Source organism: Podarcis muralis, chromosome 7, assembly GCF_964188315.1.
Source record: "Podarcis muralis chromosome 7, rPodMur119.hap1.1, whole genome shotgun sequence".
Classification (NCBI taxonomy): domain Eukaryota; kingdom Metazoa; phylum Chordata; class Lepidosauria; order Squamata; family Lacertidae; genus Podarcis; species Podarcis muralis.
Window position 1 is genome coordinate 73,982,538 of NC_135661.1, and position 24,519 is coordinate 74,007,056.

Below are 24,519 nucleotides of genomic sequence, written 5' to 3' on the forward strand. Positions count from 1 at the left end.
GCGTGGGTTGTCAGCACCCGGGGCAAGGCAAGTAATTTGCGCCCCCTAACCCGTGGATTTGCGCCCCCTAACCCGTGGATTTGCCCTAACCCCAGATGTTGCGCCCGGTGCGGCCGGCCCCCCCTGCACCCCCCACGCTACGCCACTGCTATATAGGCATGGTGTGTAAGTATACAAGGACAGTCCAGTATTGGATGCTGAGAACAGGCTCGCGCCAGCCCTGCGCTACGACCCTTCTGTTAATCTCGCAGCAGGTTGCACGCGGGATCGTGGAGTGGTTTGGATCCCGCAAACTCAGAATCCGGAGTTGCAAAACGCCGCACCGGCTGAAGGAATGAAGGTCGCTTCGGTAGCGTTGTGCCCTCCAGCATCTTCCCGGACCAGGGCAGAGTTTGCGCCCACAGAAAACGGCGCATTTTTAACGTCTTAACAAATAAATCTCATTCCCACTCGAAATTAAAAGACTCAAATTAGAAAGATACATCTGCTTCGGGGATGGTTGCGCCTGATGCTCAGTAACAGGCAGGGTAAAATCCTGGGATTTCTCCATTGCTTTCTATGGGCTGTGCGCGCGAGGGCGTTTTTATAGGTTCCTGGGCACCGTCCATTTACTCCTCGTGTCATTCTACAACATTTCCTATCTCTACTAACGGGCCCGGCAGATGGTAAGAAGATACCCTGCGTTCCCACCTTGCCGCCTCTCTTGACTGACAGGAGCGCCGGGCGAATGGCCTCTCCGTTCCCCGCCCACTTCCCTCTGATCGACAGAAGCGCTCAGCCAACTCCCGTCGCCGTTTCCTGGGACAAGAAATGGGTGCCGTTGGAGTTGAGGCGGGGGGGGGGGGGAGAGAGAAAGAGAGATTAATCCTACCCCCGAGCCCCGCCTCTTGCCCGTGTGAGTGACAAGCCGACAAGTCAATGATTGCCCCTCGCAGCCGAAAGAACCCGGCTCACCTATTGGCTGAGGCTGTGGGCGGGCTCGCAGCCGGAGCGGCTCCTCCCCTTTATGGTGGTTCTTTAACAGCAGGTAGGTAGGGAGGTGGTTTTCGGTGCCCTGGAGCGGGTGGGGGAGGGGGACGCGAGTTCGTCCACCCTCCGGCGGCGGGAAGGGAGGCCGCCTGAGGTGATTCCTGCCTCGGGGAATGGCGGCGGCAAGGGGCGGCGCCAGGGCTGGGCGTGAAGGGGGCTCCTTGGCCTTAGCAGGCTCCTTCCCTGCCTAGGGAACGGTACCCGTTTGCCCTTCAGCCGAGAGCATCTCTCCCGCCCCTTTTCAACGGCCTGTTTAGAGAAATCGGGGGGCTTCAGGCCCTTTTTAAAAAGTGCATTTTGAAATATATACATTCCTAGATGTACGACTATATAAATAATTGCAGTAAGAAACGCGTGTTTTCAAAAGGGGTGGTTGTTGTTGGGGTGTCCATACATGTGTGAAGGGAGGGTATTATTTTTTCGGTTTTGTTTATTTACTTGTTTCTGTCCTGTATTTTGTTCTGTGAGCCCCCTTGAGATCTTACGATGAAGGGAGGTATATAAATCTAATAAATAATAATAATAGTGATAATAAAAATTTGTTATCAATAATAATGTAATTAATAAACCTAACTTAAGTGTCTGGAGCTAAAACAGGACCCTTGGCTAATCGCTGCAGCTCAGCCTTTCCGCAAGTCAGGTGAAAAGCTGGCTTTCCTAGCTTAGGTTTATTGATTTGTAAGTTTTGCTTATTATATTTCTGTCCTTCTCAAGGAAGGGTGCAGAATTTTTCATATGCAGACCTGATTTTTCTCCTCATAGCAACCCTTCGAGGGAGGCTAGGCTGAGAGATAGTGCTCACACCCACACCATACGTTAAAAAGCACTCTGATACAGATCTTGGGGTTTGTTCTTCAGGGAGCAAGTGGTTTCAGATGGGAAGGTCTGAACACACAAGTGGCTTTGTACCCCAATATCAGGGAGATTGCACCAGTCGCATCACCACCTTATTCTTTAAGAGTCTCCCTTACCTCACACTTCTTAAACGGAAGCAGAAAGGTGGGTGGAGACCTGATGCAAAGGCAGATAAAACTCATTTGCCTTGAAGTGTTTATGTAGAAGTAGGAATTGTGGTAGCTCTACCTTCTTGTATAGAGGCAAGGAAAGAATCATTTGCTAAAATTCTTTTTTTACACAACAAACAAAAATAACCACCCAGTAACTCTTTTGTACTTCCACTACATCTGGACATCTGAATTAGAATTGGAGGTGGCCTTTGGGTCATCTAGAACAACTTTTTTTTCTGAGGAGAAAAATTGCTTTGGGGAGCGGTGGGGGTGGACCCAATGCACAGCTGTTTCTTCAAATTGGTAGAATGAACGTACACACAATACACAGCTAGTTTCTTCAAAATGGTAGAATTGGTTTCTCTTAAGCTTATCCTTTGTGGTAATAGAATCGGGAATAGAATAGAATAGGTAATTGGAGAGTGCTGTACTAGTCCAATGCCTACTGATCCCCCCCCCACACACACACATTTAATTGCAGAAAATTTCTGCAGCCTGAACAGATGGCTGTTCATCTTCTGATTGAAGATGTCCAGCATGGGACCCACTTTGGTTGATTGGTTCCATTATCAAACTGTTCTTAGTAATAAGAAATTGTGTTGGCATCCGTCTGTCTCTAGAGACAATGGAGTGCACCTCTGGAATTCAAACGGTTAGAAAATCACAGCACCTGCTGTGGCTGCAGAGACTGATAACTTGTTATGTGTAAGCAGCACCATAGTGACCCCCCAGGGCATAAGCCTGGGCAGTGTGTTTGGAGGTCCTAGGCTGCTCAGACAACAAGACCCACCTCACGGCCTCACTGATGTGGTCCAAAGGAAAGCAGAGCAGTACATTTGGCACCTGCTTGGCTGTAGGAGTTGCCGGAAGGAGGTGTACAAGGCACTACCCAACCGTCTTGGGGATTGTATTTCAAATTTGTGTAGGGTTTACCCCGTAGACTTTTTTTCTCCTGAAGATATCCCGCAAGGCAGCAGAGGTTTAGGACCAGAGTTTTCCTTTTCCTAGATGGGCTACCTTCTCATGTTGAAAAGCTCCATCTGCCCAGAAATCTGTTCTTCTGTAACTTAAAGCCATCTATTTATTCCTTCTGGGGTAGCAGGAGACAAGTGTTTTTTCTTTTGCATCACAGCCATTCAGGTATTTGAAGAGTGCAGTATTGCACACACAAACACCCACACCCTTCTCCAGGGTTAAATAAATGGTCTGTTCTTTCAACCTTTCCTCATAAGACTTTTTCATATTTCTGACTATCTTTGTTGTCCTACTCTAAACCTGTTCCAATTTGTCTGCATTCTTCTTAAATGTGGTGCCCAAAACTGGACATAGTCCTCATTTGGAGGTTTTATTAATAGAGAATGAAATGGAACACTTACTTCTTGTGACTTGGAAACAATGTTGCCTAAATCATTAGCTTACTTTTGCACTCTACAGACACAAGGATACAGGGTTAACAAAATAAAAAGCTAAAAACAAACACAATTTTAAGATTAATAGTGTTTTGAAGGTTAAGATTAAAGGCGCGTTCTTCAGGTTAAAAAATAAAGAGTGTTTAGACAACTGAACAGTGTCAGACTTCGGCTGGATGACCATGGGCCAGTCACTATCTTTCAGCCTAACCTACCTCGCCGTGTTGTTGTGGAGTTAGAACAATGAAAGTCCGTTTGTAAACTGCCCTGTATTTGGAAGAAAGTTGAAAAACAAATATTTAGCCATAATTCTTATCTTCACCATGTTTTTAAGCACCTGGGGAACTAGGATTTTTCCAACATCCATTAGTGACAGCTGCATCTTCTGTTGTTTTAGCAGATGAATAAGACTAGCTGACATTTAATGTGAACAGATACCCTACTTTCCTGAAACTGAGTATACATACAAACCAGTGACTTTCTTACTGGATTAACCTTGGGTTGTTGTTAACCTAGCTTCCTTCCTACAGGAGAAGCAGTACTCTAATGGCATTTTCTTATGAGCTGGTGACTGCCCTGGATTGATTCCACTCCATCTAGTATGAATGCAAAGATGTAGCTATTGTGGCTGCCCTGAGTTCAGATTCCTGGGTTTGGCGGCTGCAGGAAGCTCTGTATAAATGACACATGGAGGTGGGTCAAGCATCACCTACGAGGCGTTCCTTGCATGGAGATTGGGAACCTTGAAATCCCTTGCATTTAAATTCCCTTTCTTTGTATCTGGGTTGCCGGTGCATGGACTTCCGTAGGCCAGACTTTTTGCGTCTTAACTTCTGCCAACAAAACTCTTCGATTTTCCTTGGTAATGATGAGGCGTGACAGACCACAAGAGCGGGCAGCCAGTTGGCCAGCAGAGCACATCAAGGTGCTCCTTGCCCTGTGGACCGAGGCGGCAGTCACTCACGATCTTAGCTCTCATGGGAGGAACCGTGCAGTGTATGATGGCATTTCCCAGCGCCTTGCAGAAATGGGCATTTACCGAACCGGGGACCAGTGCCGGGAGAAAATGAAAGGCTTGAAAGTGGCTTACCGGAAAGCAAAAGAAAATAACTCAGTTGGGCGACCACCCATCAAGTGTCCATTTTATGATGAGATCGACCAGATAATGACACAGTATATAAACTGCAGACCAGGCTTTCCCTCAGAAGCTGGTGAGGGGTCCAGTATCTCTGCAGACAGACAGGAAGGCATTTCTATATCTGAGCCCTGGGGGACCCAGTCTAGCATCAGTGAGCGGTGGGGGTCTCAGGTCTCTGGGCACTGGTTGTCACAGACTGCCGCCTCTGAAAGCCAAGGGACTGATGAATTCAGCTATGCCCAGGCAGAGTCTCAGGATGCCTTCGGTGAGATCCAAGTCATCCCAGTTCAAGTGAAAGAAGAGGAATCAGAAGATGAAATATCACCTGAGCTTGGTAAGCTCCATTGTTCGTTTTGCCTGGTTTATTTCAGCAGAGCCCCTCCTGAAGGATACCTCAGGTGGGGCTGACATCTTTGATTTGAATTATTTGTTTAATTGTAGCCTTTTACTGGGTATTTAGCCTTCAAGGCCTCTGACCTGCACTTCCCTATATTCTTGGCACCCACATATTTGTCAAGTGCTTGCTTCTCCTCTGCTCTCCTGAGAAGACTTTCTAGATGCCTCTCAAGTTCTGTCTTTGTCCCCTTGTATTGTAATCTTTTTTGCCTGTAGCAAAATTACACTTTATTGTTTCATAATCAGACCAAAAATAGCTTAGACTTGGACAGTTGGGGCACCTGTCCGAGATGAATGTATTCCATGCAAGAGATTACTATGACACTGACTAGGGTAATGAATTGCAGCACTTTCGTCCCTTTGGACTGCAAGATCCTCCATTATAAATAACACACTCTCTTTCTAGTTTGTTAGCCTTGTCCAGTTGATTCATCTTGAACTTTAAGATTGTCTCTTAAAGGTCAAGAGCTCTTAGCACCATATGTACATATGCATCCAAGTGGGTGCAAGTCGTACTAATTTCATCATAATTTCATAATTTGTCATCTGGGTTAGCTGCAGTACAGCTGTTTTTACCTACACATTGCCCACAATTTCAGGGTCAGTTCCAGCAGAAACTTTTTTGCACTCATGGGGTCACATTTTAAAAAGTGATTCTGCATATGCTTACATTTTAAAATGTTACAGTGGAGTTAGTTTTTCTAAATAGATATCCTAGATCACTGCCCTTGGACTCATCCTGCAAAAGGTACATGACAATCAAATAAAAGCCAAATCATGCATTCAGAAGAAAGCATGTGGTGCATTCTTCATAGAACTCTCTAACATGTAGGTCATGGGTGTTGTGTGTCTGAATGCTCTCCCAGGTCAAAAAGCTAAAGTACTTTCCCCATAGGCCCTAACTTTCCACATAGAGGGAAATTTGATGTAGAGGAGTACAAAAGCTTTGTTTCCTAACATGCATTCTGAAGTGATTTAATCCTGTGAGGATTGTAGTGGTTGCTTTTTTGGACGTTTGAATCAGCTCTCATTCCTTATGGACCAGCATGCTCTGTCACTAAGGTGGAATGTATCCTGGGTATATGCACACCTTTGCATTTCTCTGGATATTCATTGTGCTTTGTTGCTTTCCTTACAGATGTGGCCTCTCCTATAGTGATGGAGACCCAGCCTGCACCAAGACATCTCATATCCATGCTTGACCAACGTCCCCACCTCCGAACCCGGAAGCAAAAAGCTCAGGGAGATGGGCAGTCAAGCTTCCCAAGGGGCACTGGCCAGAAATATGGGCGTTCACATCAGCTGGAAGTGCAGAGAATGCAGAGACAGGTTGCTAGCCAAGCAGAGGAGAAGCAGAGTTTAGCAGAGTTCATCCAGCATGACAGGGAGATGCGCCGGGAGGATAGGGAGTTCCAGGCCCAGCTCTTTGAGAAGCTTTTTCAGAAGCAAACCGAGCTTGTCCAAGCACTGACTCAGCGACCTCCTGCCAGTCCTACCTCCAACGCTTGTACCAACGCTTTGCACACCTTGCAGGTGTCAACAAAGAATGGAGCAGGAACCGCTGCAGGCCCTGGCTCACAGCTACAGGCTTTGCTAGAACAGATAATGCAAGCTGATGTAGCAGGAAAGGGCTTAACCAGACTTCCTGTGAAGGAGGCACTTGGAGGAGCAGTGAAAGTGCCCCCTGAAGTGCAGTATTGGACTGCTGAAGAGATACTGAGATGGCTACTATCTCAGCAGTCTCCTGGAGACCAATGCCAAGAGGTGCTGACGGGCCTGAGGCCTCCTCCTGTTGCAGGGCACATGGGGACAACAGGAAAGGGTGATAACCCAGAGGCACACCTCTCTGTTTTGAATCCATTGTGTGATTCCTACCAGAGTTCTGGACAGCAAGATAAAGGCCAACTTCATATCAAGACCCAACAACTCTGCGGCAGCAATTGTGCTAAAGCGCTGGAAACAGACATAGACTTAGAGACACAGCGTCAGTCTTTCAGGCAGTTCCGCTACCAGGAAGCCCAGGGACCCCAAGAGGTTTACAGGTGCCTGTGGGGACTTTCCTATCAATGGCTGAGGCCAGATGTCCGCAGCAAAGAGCAGATCATGGAGCTGCTGGTTGTTGAGCAGTTTTTGAATATTTTGCCTGACGAAATCCAGACTTTGGTACGTGAATGTCAGCCAGAAAACGGCAAGGAGGCTGTGGCCCTGGCAGAGAGGTTCCAGCTTCACTTTGAGTCCAAGAGGCAAAGGGACCAGGTAGGATCATATTTCTGATTATTTCTGATTCTTGCTTGGAGCTGACCTTACACAGGTTTCTCCTTGGCCAAAGGACACTAGATAGAAACCTAAGAATTCTAGCCCTCAGCTTTTAGAAGGAAGGGACAGAGATTTGTGACAGGGTGGGGCCAGGTTGGGGACTGAGTAGGCAGGAACAGTATGTTCTGCAAGGCACAGAAGACTGTCTTCTGATTCCTGGAAACCATGCCTGCTATTCCCTTGGGTTTCTTGGCCTTTGGCAGGGGTGCAGAACTGGATACAGATGGTAATCTGGATCCTTATCTCTGCTTACTGGCAGGCTACGTTTGGCAGGTAGACAATCGAACCACACAGCACTTCCAAGCCCCGACAATCCAAGCAAATTGTTGGTGCTTGAGGAGCCTTGAGTGCATTGCTTCCCAAGCACTGACAATCAGCTGATAGTCTGTGGTGTTTGGAAAGCACTGTGCAAGGGGCTCTGCAGGCATCACCAACCAGCTGAATGTCAGTGCCTGTAAAGCGCCTTTCATCCAAGCCTTGCCTTTATCTATTCCCCACTTCACATCATCTTGGGTGTTGCTTGGCCAAAAAGGGAAAGGCAGACCTGGCCTGCTGTGTGACTATTCAAACTTTTTCTAGACAACTATGATGGCAGAGTTTGCTTTTTAGAAACAACAGACATTTCATTAGTACAAAACATCAGATTCTTAGCAACACATCCATGTAAGTAGGATACACTCAGTCTTGTTAGGACTTGGGTGTATACAGTAGGATTCAGTCTTTAAGGAACATTTAGAATGAGTTGGATCTCCAGTAACAAACAGCAAGTTCAAATCATCCATGGTTCACAGATAATGGGGACCAACACTGACATCTTTGGTGAAACTAAAGGGCCTGTTAACTTGAGCAGAAGGTGATGAATGCAGATGTGGCATTCTTACTGTTCCAGGCACGGGTGATATCCGATGACATGGTAGCAGATTCCCCCCAAGAAGAATTGGATGAGGTTCGGAGACCATCTTGCATCAAAGACAGTCAAGAGAACCCTAGGAAAGTTGGTAAGGAATGCCTTCCTAGATTGCATTAGGCCATAGAACTCCACCCTTACTTTTCCAGGTTCATGGGATTACTTGTTGAGGATAAGCCTGGCATCATTTCTCCCTCACCTGCCACTCCTCGTAGTAATTACATCTATTGCTTGGCAGTAAACCTGCTCCTGCTTTCATCTGCTTAACGTAAGGGCTCTAAAATAAAATTTACTCCGAATTCTACCACTTTCTCCTTTGAGCACTTCATGCTACAAGAGACTACACTATGCTGCCTTCTCAGGGGCCAGAGAGTATAGTAGACTCTGAACAGATAGGTTTGGCCAATTATTTATGTGGTTTTGCAGAAGTGGTTTTGCGTGGAATTTGCAACCCTTCCATATTTCCCTCTTCACACTGGGATGATTGGAACTACTGCTAGATACAGGGTCATGGTTGTAAGGACGCTTTGATTGGTAATTCTTTTTTCCTTAAAAAAAATAAATTAATTTTTGTAGAGTTGGATGGGACTAACATCTAGTGAGTCAAATCCTGCACTGCTAAACAAGAGCATTAATACAATTCAGCCCACACCTACATGTCTTCTGTCAACAAACAAAATAGCAGACGAAACCACAGGAACCACCAAAACAATGAAAATGGTATTAAAGGGATTTATAATTTGCCATGCCTGCAAGTAATACGAACATACTCTGGTTTCTCTTCAGAGCGTATAAATCTTTCACCTATGCAAATATAAGTTGTAGCTACGGTTGTATGATAATTACAACAATTTCTCAAAATGCCTCAAATGATTATGATGAGATCTCCAGGACTCTGTCCTGTTTCATGCTTCAAAATTATGTTCACTAGCCAATCTGATCTTCAGGGGAAGAGATCCTGTCAGTCACGATTTTTAACATGAAGAAAAACGATCTTCCAAGTCGCCTTAAGGGAATTTTTTATTCAGACTCGTTGAAAGGGTGGCAGGGGTATGTTTCTTTGTATACATCGGGTGGAAAAGGTATGCCACACTTCAAAGGATAAAATACATTACTATGCAGAGTGTGAGTTCTCTTTAGGATATTGTGATATATTAAGTGACCTTATTGAGTGGGCCTTGAGAATACACTTTTTCTCAGTCTCCATTCATCATCTGATGGACAGCCATCCTGACTCGGCTCCCAATACACTGACCAGATGTCTGGAAGCTGTGGCTGGATGGTTACGTGGGAGCCAGTTGAAGTTAAATCCTTCGAAGACAGAGGTCCTCTGGCTGGGACGGAGCGATATGGGATTGAGGGGGCAACTCCCATCTCTTGCGGGGGTGCAATTAGTGCCAGCATCGTCCGTTAAGAGTTTGGGTGTAATCTTTGATTCCTTCTTCTCTATGGAGGCGCAGATTACAGCTATAACAAAGGCGGCATTTTTTCATATCCGCCAAGCTAAGCAGTTGGCTCCTTATCTCTCTCGCCCTGACCTAGCCACTGTGATCCACACGACGGTCACCTCCAGACTGGATTATTGTAACTCGCTCTACGTGGGGCTGCCCTTGAGACTGACCCAGAAACTCCAGCGGGTGCAGAATGCCGCGGCGAGACTCCTTATGGGGTCTTCGCTGCGAGATCATATCCATCCTGTACTATACCAGCTGCACTGGCTCCCGGTGGAGTACAGGATCAGGTTTAAGGTGCTGGTTTTAACCTTTAAAGCCCTATACGGCCTAGGACCCTCGTACCTACGGGACCGCCTCTCCTGGTATGTCCCACAGAGAAATTTACGGTCTGCAAATAAAAACATCCTAAAGATCCCAGGCCACAGAGAGGTTAGGCTGGCCTCAACTAGAGCCAGGGCTTTCTCGGCCACGGCTCCAATCTGGTGGAACGCTCTGTCACAAGAGACTAGGGCCCTGCAGGACCTGACATCCTTCCGCAGGGCCTGCAAGACAGAGCTGTTCCACCAGGCCTTTGGTCAGGGCGCAGCCTGACCCCCTCCTCTGGCAATCTGCACAGAATTTTGCTTGATGGTTGCCATTAATTTGATTTTAATTTGATTTAATTAATTTTATAATGAATGTTTTTAGAATGTCGGACTATTTTGATTGTTGTTAGCCGCCCTGAGCCCAGCTTCGGCTGGGGAGGGCGGGATATAAATAAAAATTATTATTATTATTATTATTATTATTATTATTATTATCTGTAATATGGAAATAATGGTAACCCACATCAGGGTTTTTGTGGTAGAGGAAGACTGCCAAGCATCTTTTGCATTCAGAGGACTGTATTCATGATTATTCATGGCCCTTCCTGATGATTTGTATCCTAAGAAACCTGTTAAATAAGGAAACCTGATCCTCTAGGGGTGAGTGGAGCCCTGTGGCATCTGTGGGCCTGGAACCCAGATCTTCTGATTCCCAGCCTAGGGCCTTAACCACAAGCCCATCTGTTATTTTTCTATCTTGGCAGGTCTCTCAAGATAAACTTATTCTCCACCTTCAGGTACAGAAGCACACCTTCGGCTGAGGAAGAGACCAAAATCAGGTCCAAGGGAACGGACTGTGGCCACCGAAGATGGAGAACGTGGAGAGGCAGCAACAAAGCAAAGGAAGCTGAATGATAACTCAGAGGAGACATCTGAGGCTGGGGAGAAAGCTAAGCAAATGCCAACCCCTGCACCAGGAAAGCAAGCCGGGAAAGCGAAAGGGCGGGGAAGATCTGTTTCCGGGTGCAATGTTGCTGTGGCTGTAGAGAGTCTGGTTGAGGGGGAAGCTAAGATGGAGGGCAGTGGTAGGGTTTCAGAGGCTCTGAATGGGGTGCTCTCTTCTAATTCATCATGCGTGCAGAAAGCAACAGCTGGCCTTGGGCCATCTCAACTGGTCTTTGACAAGGATGGCAATGCGTCCTGCCCCCAAGCAGGGAATGATGGTCACATATCTCCGGAGGCAGATAGACCTTCACTCAGCGACAGCATTGAGATGTTGCTGCACTCTCCCTGGAGTGGAAACGGCAGTGGCGACACCACCCACGATGGGCCACCAGGCTCCAGAATGCTACCTCCATGTGCCAGTTGCACCGTATTGAAGGCTGAGCTGGACACTGTGCGTGAGGAGCTCCGACTAACCCAAGGTAACTGTTGGCATGAGCAGACAGTGGCTGTTCCATTGTGGTGCCATGGGTTGCCTTTCGGGCCCTCAGGCACCTATATTGTGACTGCATGGAATTGGTGGGTTCCGTATAATGCCCACTCTTGGGAATGCCAGTGAAAACAAGACTCACACATAGCAAGTCCCACTGCCTCCTTCCGTCATAATGTCCAGGAGCACCTGCCATGTCAACAACGTGCTGATGCTGAGTGATGTAGCAGATGCTTCTAGATGCTATGGCATGAAGTGGGAGAACCCCCATGGTGGCATACTCCAGTGGGGTGTGTGGTATTGTCTTTATATTACTGTATTTTGTGTTCATATGTTGCAAACTGCCCTGTGAGCTTTGGATGAAGGATGGCATATAAATTTAATAAATTGGCATAATCCACACATCTGTTTGCACATTTAATACAGAGAGTGTATTAGATATAGTATATGTAAATTTAAATTTAATTAAATAAAAACGGCACAGCTTGTCAAGTGAACACAAGCAAAGAAGAGATGATATCATGGTATGATGATCTAGAAAAAGCTTTGCAGAAGTGGGTTTTGAGCACGGATTTAAAGCAAGGGAGGCAAATGGTGAGTAGACAGTGATTATTCCAGACATAGAAAGTGGCACGATAACAGGCAGAAGGGGAGAGTTGAACAATAGCAGATAAAAGGAGAGATAAAAGATAGAATGATAAACAGATGAGAGATAGAAGTTGGGAGTGAAGAACTTTATACTTAATGATTTGCACTCTAGGCTTTTAAAGATAATGCGGCAATAAAAAGTGAAGGGTATGAGGTGTATATTATAAGACTTCAAAAAAGAAAGAAAGAAAGAGATTATTGACTAATGAAAGATGGCAGAAAGGAATGTTTTGGGGGTGGCTAACCTGTGCCCCCCCCCAGCCAGCACAGCCAATGGTCAGTGTTTGTGGGAGCTGTAATCCCAACATCATCTGCAGGACCACAGGTTAACTACCACTGTTCTAATAAGAATTGTTGGCAATGCTACCTGGAAGTCGTACTGACTGCTCCATCAATGAGGGTTGTTATATATTTTTTCCCATTTGTACAGCTTCCACACTATATGGGTTGAGTGGTACCTCTTTACAAGATTTATCAGAGGCTCTTGGCACTATTGTGCACGTCCTCAGCAACAGGAAGTCACTGTCAGCAACAAACACATCCCAGAATGTTGCCGAAATTCCCAGCAGGCCAGTATGGCGAGAGAGAAATGTAAGTCTCCTCTCTTTGCTATCCATGTTTAGAAGCAAACTGTTATTTCCATGTTTTCTACCTCTCATTTTTTCCTTTTCAGCAACAAACGCTTGTTATCATGCCTCTCTCCATACTGATAAGTTTGAATAATTCGTAAAATGTAGGCAATCTAGCCTGAAGAGGGCTTACTGGTTCCCTTTTCTCTTGGTCTAGATCAGGGTTGGGATCAGGCCTGTGAAGAGCTTGTCTGAGGCCTCGGGTGGGAGTCTTTTTAGATTAAAGTTATAAACTCAACCAGAAAAGCAGTCGCTCCCTGGAGGGTCCCCCCAACCAGCTTAGTCCTCCAAAGCCTGGGAAAAGTGTACCTGGCTGCCCCACCCTGTTCTGCACTGGCCTGGTTGGGATTCCCATCACCCCACCCAACATGGCCTGTGATAAGGGATGGTGAGAGCTATGGTCCAATAACATCTAGAGGTCACCAGGTTCCTCATCCCTGCTCCAATACAGTGCCCTCACAGGATTGCTTGGTCTGCTCAAACTGGGTGGCTTCATTGGAGCTTGGGGAAGGCAACCAGTGTGGGAGCAGACCAGGCCAAAGTTTCATTCCAGAAGTAATTATCCAGGTACCAGATGAAAAAGACAGCCGTCAGGACTCTGAAGTCTTCTTTTAACAGTTTGGTTTCCTCTTGTTTCTTAATGAGAAGTTAAAGCAAATTTCTGAATATCTGGTATTGGATACTTTTGGGAGATGGAGGACAGATTGAAGCAGTTGAGGAATGTTGAAAGTGACATTGGTTTCTGGAAAATCTTTAAACCATTTCTACTGTTAGTTTCTGTGGTAAGTTTTCATTTCCTGAATGTAATATATATAAAACGTTTAATTGGATACTAACTTTGATCTCTCCTCAGCATTTCTGAAACATAAGCTGAGCATCAAGAAATTGAGCATCATGAAATTCAGCAGCAATATTGACGTTAGGATGAGGACCTGAATTAAAAGGAAAAAGCTCCTTCAGCTCTTGATTGTCTGAGACAACCAATCTTGCTACATTCATTCTCTTTTGTCCCTGATCCCCACCCTTAGCATATCATGTAAGTTGCTCAGACTGCAGCAGGCTCTAGAGCTGAAGCTCTTTGCCAGCTGTGGTGCAAATGTTGACTGTCATTACTGTCCTTCTAATGTTACTCTAGGATTTGTTTGTTTTTATACTGTAGTACCTGTTTCTTTCCTGCTTAGCTCTAAATAAAGCAACTGGGAACGTTTTTGTATATTGTCTGTGGGCACTAAATAGCATGGGTGTTGAGCCAATTCACACAGATTCCTGTTCAAGCCTTAAGTCAGAAGTACCTGAATCAAAGGTGCACACTGCCTCCAGAGGGAACACTGTACTAGGCAAAGGCTGTGAAATGGTCTAGTTTAGTCTTTAGTCAATTTTTCATACCTTGAAAGTTAAAAAAAACACCATGGACTCTGGTTCTTACCATAGTGCTTGAAAGTATGAGCAAAAAAAGGCAGGTGTGGAGAGAGGAGGAGAGATGATGTGAACTAATACACATATTTAACTTCATGGTGGCGATGGATAGTTTCTTATGCTATGTTTTACGGGTGGGGGGAGAGAGAATTGACCCACGGGCAACATCTCAGTGCCTTAAGCACACCTTCATTATCTGAACTGATGTAGCTGTCTTATGCAAAGTTGGACTACTGGTCTTTCTAGCTGATGGGATTGCTTTGGGGTAAGTCTTTCCCAACCCTGCAACTTGCAATTCATTGAGTTATGGTGTGGAGGAGGAACTGAACCTGGGTCTCCTCCAGAAAAGGTATAAATAAACGACAGCTGCAGATAATTGAATTGGAGCATTTATTTTGTGGGTAACCAAAGAGAGTTACCATAATTAATAATCTACAAGGAACATCAATTAATAAATGAGTTTAAAATTAATAAAATGTGACATTAGACCTACCATGAAAGTTCCTTTTCTGCAGGGAATGGAAGGGATCCTTGCATGGGTTGTCCCTCTCACTCGCTCTACTAAGCAGGAATATGCAAATTAGAGCTGTTCTTACCTTGCAGCAGGAGAGCGACCTCTCCCGTTGAAGGTATCCAAGCTCAAGCCTACAGATATCAAATGGTCAAAAAACAACTGATCCAGAGAACAGAATTGAGAAAACTAAAAAAATAATGAGCTGATTAGAGAGAAAACAAACAAGAAAAGACAACAAGAAAAAAGCAATAAGCTTGCAGTGGAGATCAAACTCAAATCTCTTCAGGTGGGCGAGTTCCCCTTCATTCCCTGCAGAAAATGAACCTTCTTGGTAGGTCCAATGTCACATTTTCCTGCAGTGAGGAGGGGAGCCTTGACTGGGATATGCCAAAGCTTAACTGACATGGGGGATCAAGATGTGGGACTGCCACTTTACTGAGAAACTACCTGTTCTAATACCCTCCTACTGAAGGATTTCTTTGCAGAAGCATCCATGTCAAACTTGTAATGTTTACCAAAGGTTGAAGCTGCCCTGCAATGTCTCCTAGCTGCAGCTAGTGCACAATGCTGCAGTACAATTGCTGACAACAAGAGGCCTAGTCAGCATATAACACCCATGTTCAGAGATCTACACTGGTTGCCGATTTGATACTGGGCCAAGTTCAGAATGTTGCTATTAGCATATAAAGCCCTTAACAATTTTGGACCAGTTTACCTACAAGATCGCCTTATCCCACGTGCCCACTTCAATTGGTGGAATTGGCACTACTATAAAAAGGTAAAGGTACCCCTGCCCGTACGGGCCAGTCTTGACAGACTCTAGGGTTGTGTGCCCATCTCACTCTATAGGCCGGGGGCCAGCGCTGTCCGGAGACACTTCCGGGTCACGTGGCCAGCGTGACAAGCTGCATCTGGCGAGCCAGCGCAGCACACGGAACGCCGTTTACCTTCCCGCTAGTAAGCGGTCCCTATTTATCTACTTGCACCCGGGGGTGCTTTCGAACTGCTAGGTTGGCAGGCGCTGGGACCGAGCAGCGGGAGCGCACCCCGCCGCGGGGATTCGAACCGCCAACCTTTCGATCGGCAAGTCCTAGGCGCTGAGGCTTTAACCCACAGCGCCACCCGCGTCCCTTGGCACTACTATAGGTGCCACATAATACCCATCCCGCAATTGTAAGAATCATTTAGTGTGGCAGCACCTGCACTTTGAAACTCCCTGCCTATTGAGATCAAGCGAGTGCCTTCACTGTCCACTTTTGGGCCTGCCAAAAAAAAAAATCAAAAATCCTGTGTAGACAAGCCTACCTAGATGCTGAGAAAGCTGAGATAATTTTAATGTTTTAGTATTTTAACTTTCGTATGTTTGTAAGCATGGTTGCGATTTTTTCTCGATTTTACTGTTTGCCTTTTTGCAAACCCCTTTCGAGGGTTGTTGCTTTTTAAAAATAACCAAGCGGTCTACAAATTTTGGGAAATAAATTAATTAAAGTACTGCAGAGGCCTTCAAGCTGCTGGGGTTGTGGGAGTGTTGAGGTGGTGGGGACAGGCTTCCCTAAGACAGCTTGCCTACCGCTCTGACTTCCCTTGTACAGCACCAGCTACGTGGGAACGTCGTGGTGGGTGGGGCTGAGAATTACAAATGAGCGTCATTTCCGGGGGAAGAGGAAAAAATCGTTTAAACAGAAATGCCGCTCTATCCTCCGAATCTCCATGATGCCCTGCCCTCTTTCTTTGTCTGTTTCTCCGAACGCTCCTATGGGGAGCCGCAACAACCACCAAAGTACGTATTGCCCAGTTGTGGGTTCTGGAGCTTTCCCCGCCTTCCTGGCCACGTCACGCTTTTTTTAAATGGCCAAAAGCCTGTTGTTTTTACCAGTCCAAGTAAAGCCTGAATGTTCTTCGCAGGTGTATAGCTCTATGGCCCTTTCCCGCGTTCGGCTTCTTGGCGTAGAAAGCGTCAGTCGCGATTGGCTCTTTCTTGCTTTCTCTCTCCCGGAAGTACCTGGGGAACTTCCGGAGGCGGGACCAGAGTGTTGGAAGGAGGCCTCGGCTGGGTGAAGGTACGCGCAGCTGCCCAAATCAAAACAAAAGGGATGCGGGGGGAGGGGGGCAGTTGGCACCGGCTTCTTCCTTTCATTCCCTTTGAAACTTTCCTCTTCTGGTTGCTAAAGGAACAGGGGTGGGTAAATCCGAATTAGGCTGTTCTCACTGAGGCGGAGTGAATCCGAATCGAGCAGTCCTCACCGGAGCGACGCTTCAATAAGTTTGGGCGCCTGCGGCCCGTCGTGCAAAACCTACGTGGGCTCCCAATCGAGAAAGGGAACGGAAACCGCGGCGGTTTTTTTTACTTTTATTTTCCCCGATTTTTCATGCGCGAGGACGGAATCGGTTTCCTGTCTAGGTTTGGAGCGCTTCAGAATGCCGCTCTTCTGAACACGCGTGTGCTTTTGTGTGTGTGTGATTTTAATGCTGCAACCCTGAGCTTCGTGGCTGAGGAGCAAACTTCATTGACCTCAGTGGAACATCTGGCTTCAGTTGTGCGTAAAAGGCGCAGGCAGGAAAGGCGCAGGCTGTTCTTTGTAACCCCCGTGAGGAAAAGCAGGACAGGCAATGGCGCTCATTCTCTATACAGTATGCAGGACCTTAAGTCACATTAAAGGCTGAAATCGCAGGTGCATTTACTTGGGAATAAGCCCTACTGGAAGACTATTAAGGAAACTTACCTAGGCTGTAATGTTTTGTGCAAATGGCTTCTGAAGATGGGGTATTTTATCCATTCTATTGAGTTTGTAAGAATTTCCATCTTCCGATGGGATGGGCAGAATAAATTAGGGGGAATCCATGATCTTACTGTTGGACTGGGAGCAAGTTCAGATCTACTTTGTTAAGGGCCTGCTTTCCCCATTTGAGAGCGTGCTGGAGCAGCATCAAGCCCATAGCACAGAACCATTTGCCCTTCAGAAGCTTGAGCAGAGATCTTTCCATCACCTGCTGCCTAATCCTTTCCATCTATAGGGGTGCTTGGAGTTGAACTTGGAAGCATCTTCATGCACACTGAGTTCTGGTACTTCTCCCATCTCCCCAATTTAGCCATTTCAGGGAAGCCCTCCCTTTCCGCTCATGTGTGAGTAATCAGATCTTACTTTGTTTTATTTTCTCACATGAATCAAACTGGCCAGAACTGGCCATGTGTTGGAACGAATATACAGGCTAAATGAGCATATAAGGAACCTCAGGACCAGGGCCTTATGCAGCCCTCCAGGAATCAGTCTGCTCCTCCTAGCCATACATTCCACTGGCCTTCACACCCTCCTTGAATGTTTTTGTCTGCATGGAATGTGTCTTTGCATTCTGAAAATGACGCTTGCTTGCTTGGATGGAGGACAGAAAGGGATGTGTGTAGAAATTAGCCTACTATAGAAAGGTGGCATTTACACTGGTTGCTTGGTCCACTTTTGCCTCTGGTGCCCACTCACCACTGATATGGGACATACGGCCTTGAAGCTGAAAAAGGTTCTCCCTCCCTGCATTAAGTCATACTCTTAAGTAATGCCATTGGAATCAATGAATTTGACTAACTTTAAGTCCCTTGATTTCAGAATATGTCTTAGTCAGATGCTGAAGCACAGCCTGAATATCAATTGTGTCTGTATTGCTCTCTCTCTTCTTCCACCCCTTGCCCTTTGCAGAGTTTTCTTGAAGCAAAGAAAAAGCAGCACCTACCGGGTACTCTGTTCACCAAACATCCTAGCATAGCTGCAGGGTTGGCAAACAGCCGTGTTGTGGAAAATGGCCACCAAGGTGAATGAGCAGAGCCTAGATGCATCCTGCAGTGACCCTGCAAAGGAGAGGGATCCAGGTAACACCAACATGGCTGAGCATCCGGACTTGGATAGAGGTGAGGCCAAAGCAGCTGGTGAGTGTTCAGGAGGAGGAGCTGAACATTCGGAGATGACGCAGCAGCCTACAGATCAGCGTCAAGCCCCAAGGCTGCAGGTAAAACAAGAAGAGAAACCAAAAACTGAAAAATCCTTGGTGCCCCCTGCTGCAGAGGCTTCTGTGTCAGTTCCAGTGCTGCCCTTGGGAGAAGGGAAAGGGGCAAAGCGGATGATGGAGGATGATGATGGTGATGATGACATCTTTAAAGAAATGCCGGATGTCTGCCAGGAGGCCAGAGAGCCAGGAAGGGCCATGCTCCTGCCAGATCTCTTTGGGGAGGCTCAGCAGGCTCATAGCAGTCTGGCTGCTGGCCGGGCTGGAGGATGTGCCAAGTTGGAGCAAGCCATCCCATGCCTGCCGAACGTGGGCTCTGAGAACCAGCGCAAACGCTTCCGGGGTTTTGCCTACAAAGAGACTGAAGGGCCCCAAGTGGCCTATGAGCGACTCCAGGAACTGCTGTTCCAGTGGTTGAAACCAGAGGCCCGCAGCAAGGAGGAGATTGTGGAGCAGTTGGTGCTCGAGCAGTTCCTGAACCTCCTCCCAGAGGATGTCCAGCGCTGGGTTCGGGAACGTCACCCTGAAAATGGGGATGAGGCTGTAGCCCTGGCAGAAGACTACCAGTTTCTGCACCCTGAGCCTGGGAGACGGCCCTACCCAGAAAGGGCAAGGCAACGGTCTTCAGCAAGGAGTTGGCTCCGCTGAAGTCACTGAATCAGACAAGCAGGACTGGCTATTGGTAGGTAGCAGGAAGCAACTATTATTAATTCAGTACATTGCTTAAATTTTCTTCGGGGTCTGTTAGTAGTAACATTGCAGTGCACTGCATTGGATGGGTTCTAAGCAACCCTTTTGACCTGCATGTGTGCTGAATTCTCCCCAGCACTTCACAAGATGGTGAAGAGCCAAGCAGTTAAGAGCTCCTCCTATGAATGCTTGGTTGCCATTGTGGGTTCTCTCTATTTACTGCTTCTGGCAGTGATGATCTGATGAAATGTTAAAAACTAGATTTTAGAAGGACTGTGCATGTGACTTTGAGATGCACAGGAATTTTGACTGACAAAGCGGGAAGTAAATACCTAGGGACTACCAGAAACCCCTTATCGCTTATTACACAGTGAAAGTAGCCAAGGAAACACAGGCATCTTTTGAAGTTTCTGCTACATGCTGCAGAGGCAACCCACTTTTTAAGATGGAAAATGTGAACAACTCTGTGTGCACAGGTTTAACTGACTTGTGAGTGTATAACTTCACTGACTTTCAGCCACAAGAGTAGCCATTGAATCTTTAACTGGGCTTCCCATGTATGGTGGTCATAGGCTAAGAAAATATGGTTGTCTGTGAAGAACAAGCCAAGACAGCTATCCTCCGTGTGCTGATGTTTTGAGATCCACATGGTATCCTAGTTTTTTTCCTTAATGCAGATACAAATACACTGGTAATCAGCATCCTTATACCTGAGAGCTTTAAAATAACCGTGCTGGTCTCTGTCAAAGGCTGGAGGGAGGGAATTGGCAGCTGGAAAACAGATTTTGGGAGCTATCATCAGAGCCTGGTTGTTGGCTGGTCTTGTGGTATATATATGTTTTAGAATTTGGGGGGGGGTGCAAAATTACCTGATGACAGTGTGTCACAATGGATGGAACAGCCATCTTCCCAGATAGTGCTCTCCAGATATTTCTGGACTACCACTCCCATCACCCGAGGCCATTGGCCATCCTGGTTGGGGCTGAGGGGAGCTGGAGTCTCCACAACATCTGGATGGCTAAAGGTTGGGGACAGGCAGGTTTAGAGTGTTAGATTAGGGCCAGGGAGGGCCAGGTTCGATTCACCAATGAAGCTCTCTAGGTAACTTGTGCCAGGCACTATCATCATAACCTATCTTATAGGGTTGTTAGGATAAAACAGGCAGGGTGGAGTGGAGAAACTCGTGGATGCTACCCTGACTTAATTGAAGAAAGGGCAATAAATAAATAAATTTTGGTCCAAAGAGGCATTAGTCTGGTTTGCACATCACATTAAATTCACACCAGCTCATTCACATTAAACCACAGTTTTTGCCTGTGGTTTAGTGTGACGTGAACCAGACCATTGTAAAAAAAGTCTAGTGTGCTGCTTTGTTGCTTTGTACTTAAAGTGTTACTCTTAGGCTAGTGTATTTATTCACGTAAGTAATAGATAGATGATACCTATAATTAAGGATTAGGCTGTCCATCTCAGGTGCCAGGATTAGGAATATCTTCAAAGGACAGCATATGGTCAGCTACAGAGTATCGTGGTTTTCTGGGCCCACCATTTCACCTGGCTGCTTTGAACATCTGAATGTATTTGGCCAGCTCTACATTTCTGGAATTGTTTACCATTTCTGATGAGTCCTTGGTTTTCCTTACAGACCGAGAGAATCAAAGACCTAGTTATCTACCAAGCCGAGCGGGGGAAGCCTAAATGGGCCAGAGGAACTCAGAAATCACAGTGCAGTTGCCGAGCATGAAAAGACCTTTACACAGCCTTTCCCTGCACGGAGACCATTCACTGGAGCAGAACCCTTCACATCATCTGACTTTTTTTGTGTGTATACATAACGGGGAGAAGAAGGGGAATTTCAAAATCTTGCTTGGTCCTTTTTGCAGCTTAAAGAATGCCCTCTGTCCACTAATGCCATAGGAATAAGTTGGAGAAAGGACAAAGCATGAAGGGAACTTCAGAGCTTTTCAAAAGGGGGTGGGGGTGGGCATGACTTTGGAATGTATGTACATATGAGCATTCTGATAGGATGCAGAAGGGAAGGGTCCTGTGATGAAAATGATACCTGCCAGTCTGCCTCAGGTTGGTCTGAGGCATCTGAGTCACCTTTTCCTCACCTCTTCCCCCACTCCTCAAATAGTCTCCCGTGCCCTCCTCCCATCAGTTTATGATTGGCAAGATAATGTTTTCCCCTGATTCCCCTCCTTGCTTTGTGTTCAGAGGGGTGCCTCTTAATTTGGAGAGATGGCCTGCCCTGCTCATCCTGTCAGAATTTGTGTGGGAAATATTGAAAAGTCACTTTGTACCACTCCCAAGACATTTTGTGTGGCAGGGCAGACTTTGAACACCTTTGGGGAATGCAGGGCTTCTGCCACAGGCCTAGCTCCTCACTACACCCAACAGCCCTAAAAACTGAAGCAAACTCTGTATGTTGCAGGTACAAGGCAGTTGTTGCTGTCAAACACTTCCACATCATGCAAGCCCCACTGTTGCCCATGTAGTTTGCCTTGATTGTGCAGTGAGTCCCCTTGTCATTGCCATACCTCCCTCAGAGCTGCTGGCATGGAGATTGCCATGCAGTCTGGCAGACCTACATGGGATTCTCATGTTGTGGTATCCATGAAGAGTCTAGCCACTCAAAAGCATTTTGATAATGAGTGGCCTCATAACCCACAGAATTCTCCCTCCTTGCTTGTAACTTTTTTTCAGTGGTTTATCAATGGATTTGGAGCCTGCAGTACTTATCTGTGAGCCAAAGTAGTCACAATTTGACAAACCAGCTGTTTGCTGGAGATCAAGCATTCTTCAGTGCTTCAAGCTGGGCTTTGTTTCTGCAACATATTTGAGGAATGGAGTGGGAAGGGAAGGGTCTTTTCTGCGGCTCCCCCCAGGTTTGTATTAGTGTGTTGAAATGGGAGCAAAGTGTTTTCTTGCTTGTAGAAACTAGGTTTTTGATACTCGTCCTGATGTGATGTAGCTTCCGCTTTCGCCTTGTATCAGGTGAACTTTAGCCCTGCTTTCATTTGTGTAAATTTCTGGTGTGTGTGTATGTCCGTGGATGAGCACATGTAATAAAGGATCTTTCCCTCACAGTGGTCTGGAGTTACCGTCCCTTCTGCTGCAGAATTCCTATTTTGAGCTCTTCCCAGTCACTTCACCATATTCAGAGAATAGGGGTTTTGAGTAGACTTGAATGCTAGAGGCTACTTAATCCTGTCCAACATTGAACACCCTCCAAATAACAACTTGTGCTTGAGATGCTGATGTATGCAGCCATAGAGGAAATTATAGCCCTTGATAAACCTGGATTTGTCCAGTACTTTAGAAAAACCTGTTTCAACTAGTTGCTGCTGCTACAGTTCTCAAAAGCAAATTCCATCAGTTAATTACAGATTTTATGAGAAGGTTCAACTTTTGGCTGTCCTAAATCTGCTTTTGAACAAGTTCTGGGCGAGCAAAGCACTTTTAAGTCCCATTAATTTCAATGGGAAAGTTATCTGTCAGCACATTCCATTCTGTGGAACTAGAAGTGCTGAATATTGGCTTGATCTTGCACAATGTGATTCATATAACCATTCCTTTAAATCTCTCATTAAAATCTGCTAAATAATTTGGAAATTTGTCCAATCTCTGCATTTGGACACCTTTGAAGATACCATAAACCACCTTTTTCATGATGGTTCGAGATCAAAGAGCAGGTTTTCATCTATATCCATATAGATGAAAACCATTGGATGCCATTTTGAATCAAGATAGTGGACTTAAAATGCAGAATTTTTGGTTTCTTAGAAACCAAACTCCACATTATCAGCTTTCCAACTGCACACATGCACACACAAAAATCTTCCACATTTTGTGTCCAACCACACGCTAAAAAGGTTGCAGGTTCAATCCCGGTATGGGACAGCTGTAGTTACAGGGAGTTGGACTAGATGATCCTTGGGGTCCCTTCCAACCCTTATGATTCTAAAAAACACCACACCTTCCTGCACAGACTGAAATTAGGCTTGGAAGAAGCACTGTTGTAGCCAACCTAATAGGTTGTGGGGGCAGACAGCTCTCAACACTTTCTCTGGTATGCAAGAATGCCCATGGACCCAAAACAAGCTGGCCGCCTCTGATCTACACAAAAAGATAAAGCACATTCCAACTGAGGCAACGTTTCCAAACCATGAAAACTTTAAAAAGTCTTGCCATAAGTTGAGATCCCCAAAGATTTTTCTAAAGAATCAGAGCAGGACTAATTGATACATGTGTTTTGCTCCTGCCAGCTGCAGCTCGCTCCCTTGCCACTGCAGCTGTTTCACCAACCAGCTATTTCCTCCCTCTGTTTCTCTTCCTGTGATTACTTATTTCTCCTTTTGGCTGCTGCCACATGAGATATCATTTCATCCCCCCCCCCCCCCCCCCCAGTTTCTAATTGTAGGCCAAAGAGGTGTGTTTTTTATTGGCATCCTGGGATTTAGCCTTTTCAGGCACCTGGTGTGTGTTACAGTCTCACAGAGATGCTTCAGATTGCAGAGGAACAGGAAGAGTGCCGCTTAATTAGCCTCCCCTTAGAGAGCTTCTAGCAGGCACAAATAATTCCAATTTTTAAAGGTATTTGTTTTTATGGCGCTAGGAAGTTAAATTTGTCGAATCGGTTTTTGCTGGCGTTAAGCAGACAAGACTTCTGAGTAACACAAAACTCTGCAGGACATTGTTAACTGACCTTAATATGGCAGTCCTTGAGCAACAGGAGTTCGTAGGGAAGCTGCAGTGTGAGTATTAAATTGCAATACACCAAAAGGCTCTATTGAGGATCGAATTAAAGCAATGGATTTCTTAATCACACTACATGTATTAATTGAGAAGAAATACCATGCTAAAACATGTTAGGCTAAGGGTGCTGAACCTTTTTTCAGACTTGAGGGCCACACTCCCACCTAAGCAACCTTCCAGGGGCCGTAGGCTAGTAATGGGTGGGTCACCAAGGCAAAAGTGGGCATAAATTCTATCTCCTTATAGTAGCCTGGTTTCTACACACACCCCTTTCTATTCTCCACGGAGGTAGGCAAGAATCATTATAGGCAGCCATATTCCAGTCAGACAAGGAGGATACGAAGTTGGGGCTGCTGAGGGGTGTGGCCTGGGGAGAGTCCCATGAGCCAGATAGAAGGCTCAAGGGCCAATGCAGGCTAAATAGTGCCTTAATTAACAAGAATCACACAGGCACACAAAATCCCTAGGAGTTAAGGTC

General features: G+C 46.1%; 2 protein-coding genes across 6 annotated transcripts; both read left to right on the top strand.

Annotated features, from left to right (window-relative positions):
* The first annotated feature begins 897 nt into the window (after positions 1 to 897).
* LOC114603535 (uncharacterized) lies at positions 898 to 13,877 on the top strand. 2 transcript variants are annotated; one of them, XM_028742607.2, is made up of 6 exons: positions 898 to 1,027; positions 6,118 to 7,235; positions 8,185 to 8,293; positions 10,759 to 11,385; positions 12,472 to 12,632; positions 13,524 to 13,877. In XM_028742607.2, exons 1-6 carry the CDS (start codon positions 919 to 921, stop codon positions 13,530 to 13,532), a joined length of 2,133 nt encoding a protein of 710 aa, XP_028598440.2. In that variant the 5' UTR covers positions 898 to 918; the 3' UTR covers positions 13,533 to 13,877. The 2 variants fall into 2 exon arrangements, with proteins under 2 accessions (XP_028598440.2, XP_077788247.1); XM_077932121.1 differs by lacking the exon at positions 898 to 1,027 and adding an exon at positions 1,100 to 4,917.
* A 2,478-nt stretch (positions 13,878 to 16,355) lies between these two features.
* LOC114603536 (uncharacterized) lies at positions 16,356 to 22,370 on the top strand. 4 transcript variants are annotated; one of them, XM_028742610.2, is made up of 3 exons: positions 16,356 to 16,380; positions 18,290 to 19,275; positions 20,929 to 22,370. In XM_028742610.2, exon 2 carries the CDS (start codon positions 18,390 to 18,392, stop codon positions 19,239 to 19,241), a length of 852 nt encoding a protein of 283 aa, XP_028598443.2. In that variant the 5' UTR covers positions 16,356 to 16,380; positions 18,290 to 18,389; the 3' UTR covers positions 19,242 to 19,275; positions 20,929 to 22,370. The 4 variants fall into 4 exon arrangements, with proteins under 4 accessions (XP_028598443.2, XP_028598441.2, XP_028598442.2 ...); XM_028742608.2 differs by lacking the exon at positions 16,356 to 16,380 and adding an exon at positions 16,504 to 16,660; XM_028742609.2 differs by lacking the exon at positions 16,356 to 16,380 and adding an exon at positions 16,661 to 16,779.
* The last annotated feature ends 2,149 nt before the right edge of the window (positions 22,371 to 24,519 follow it).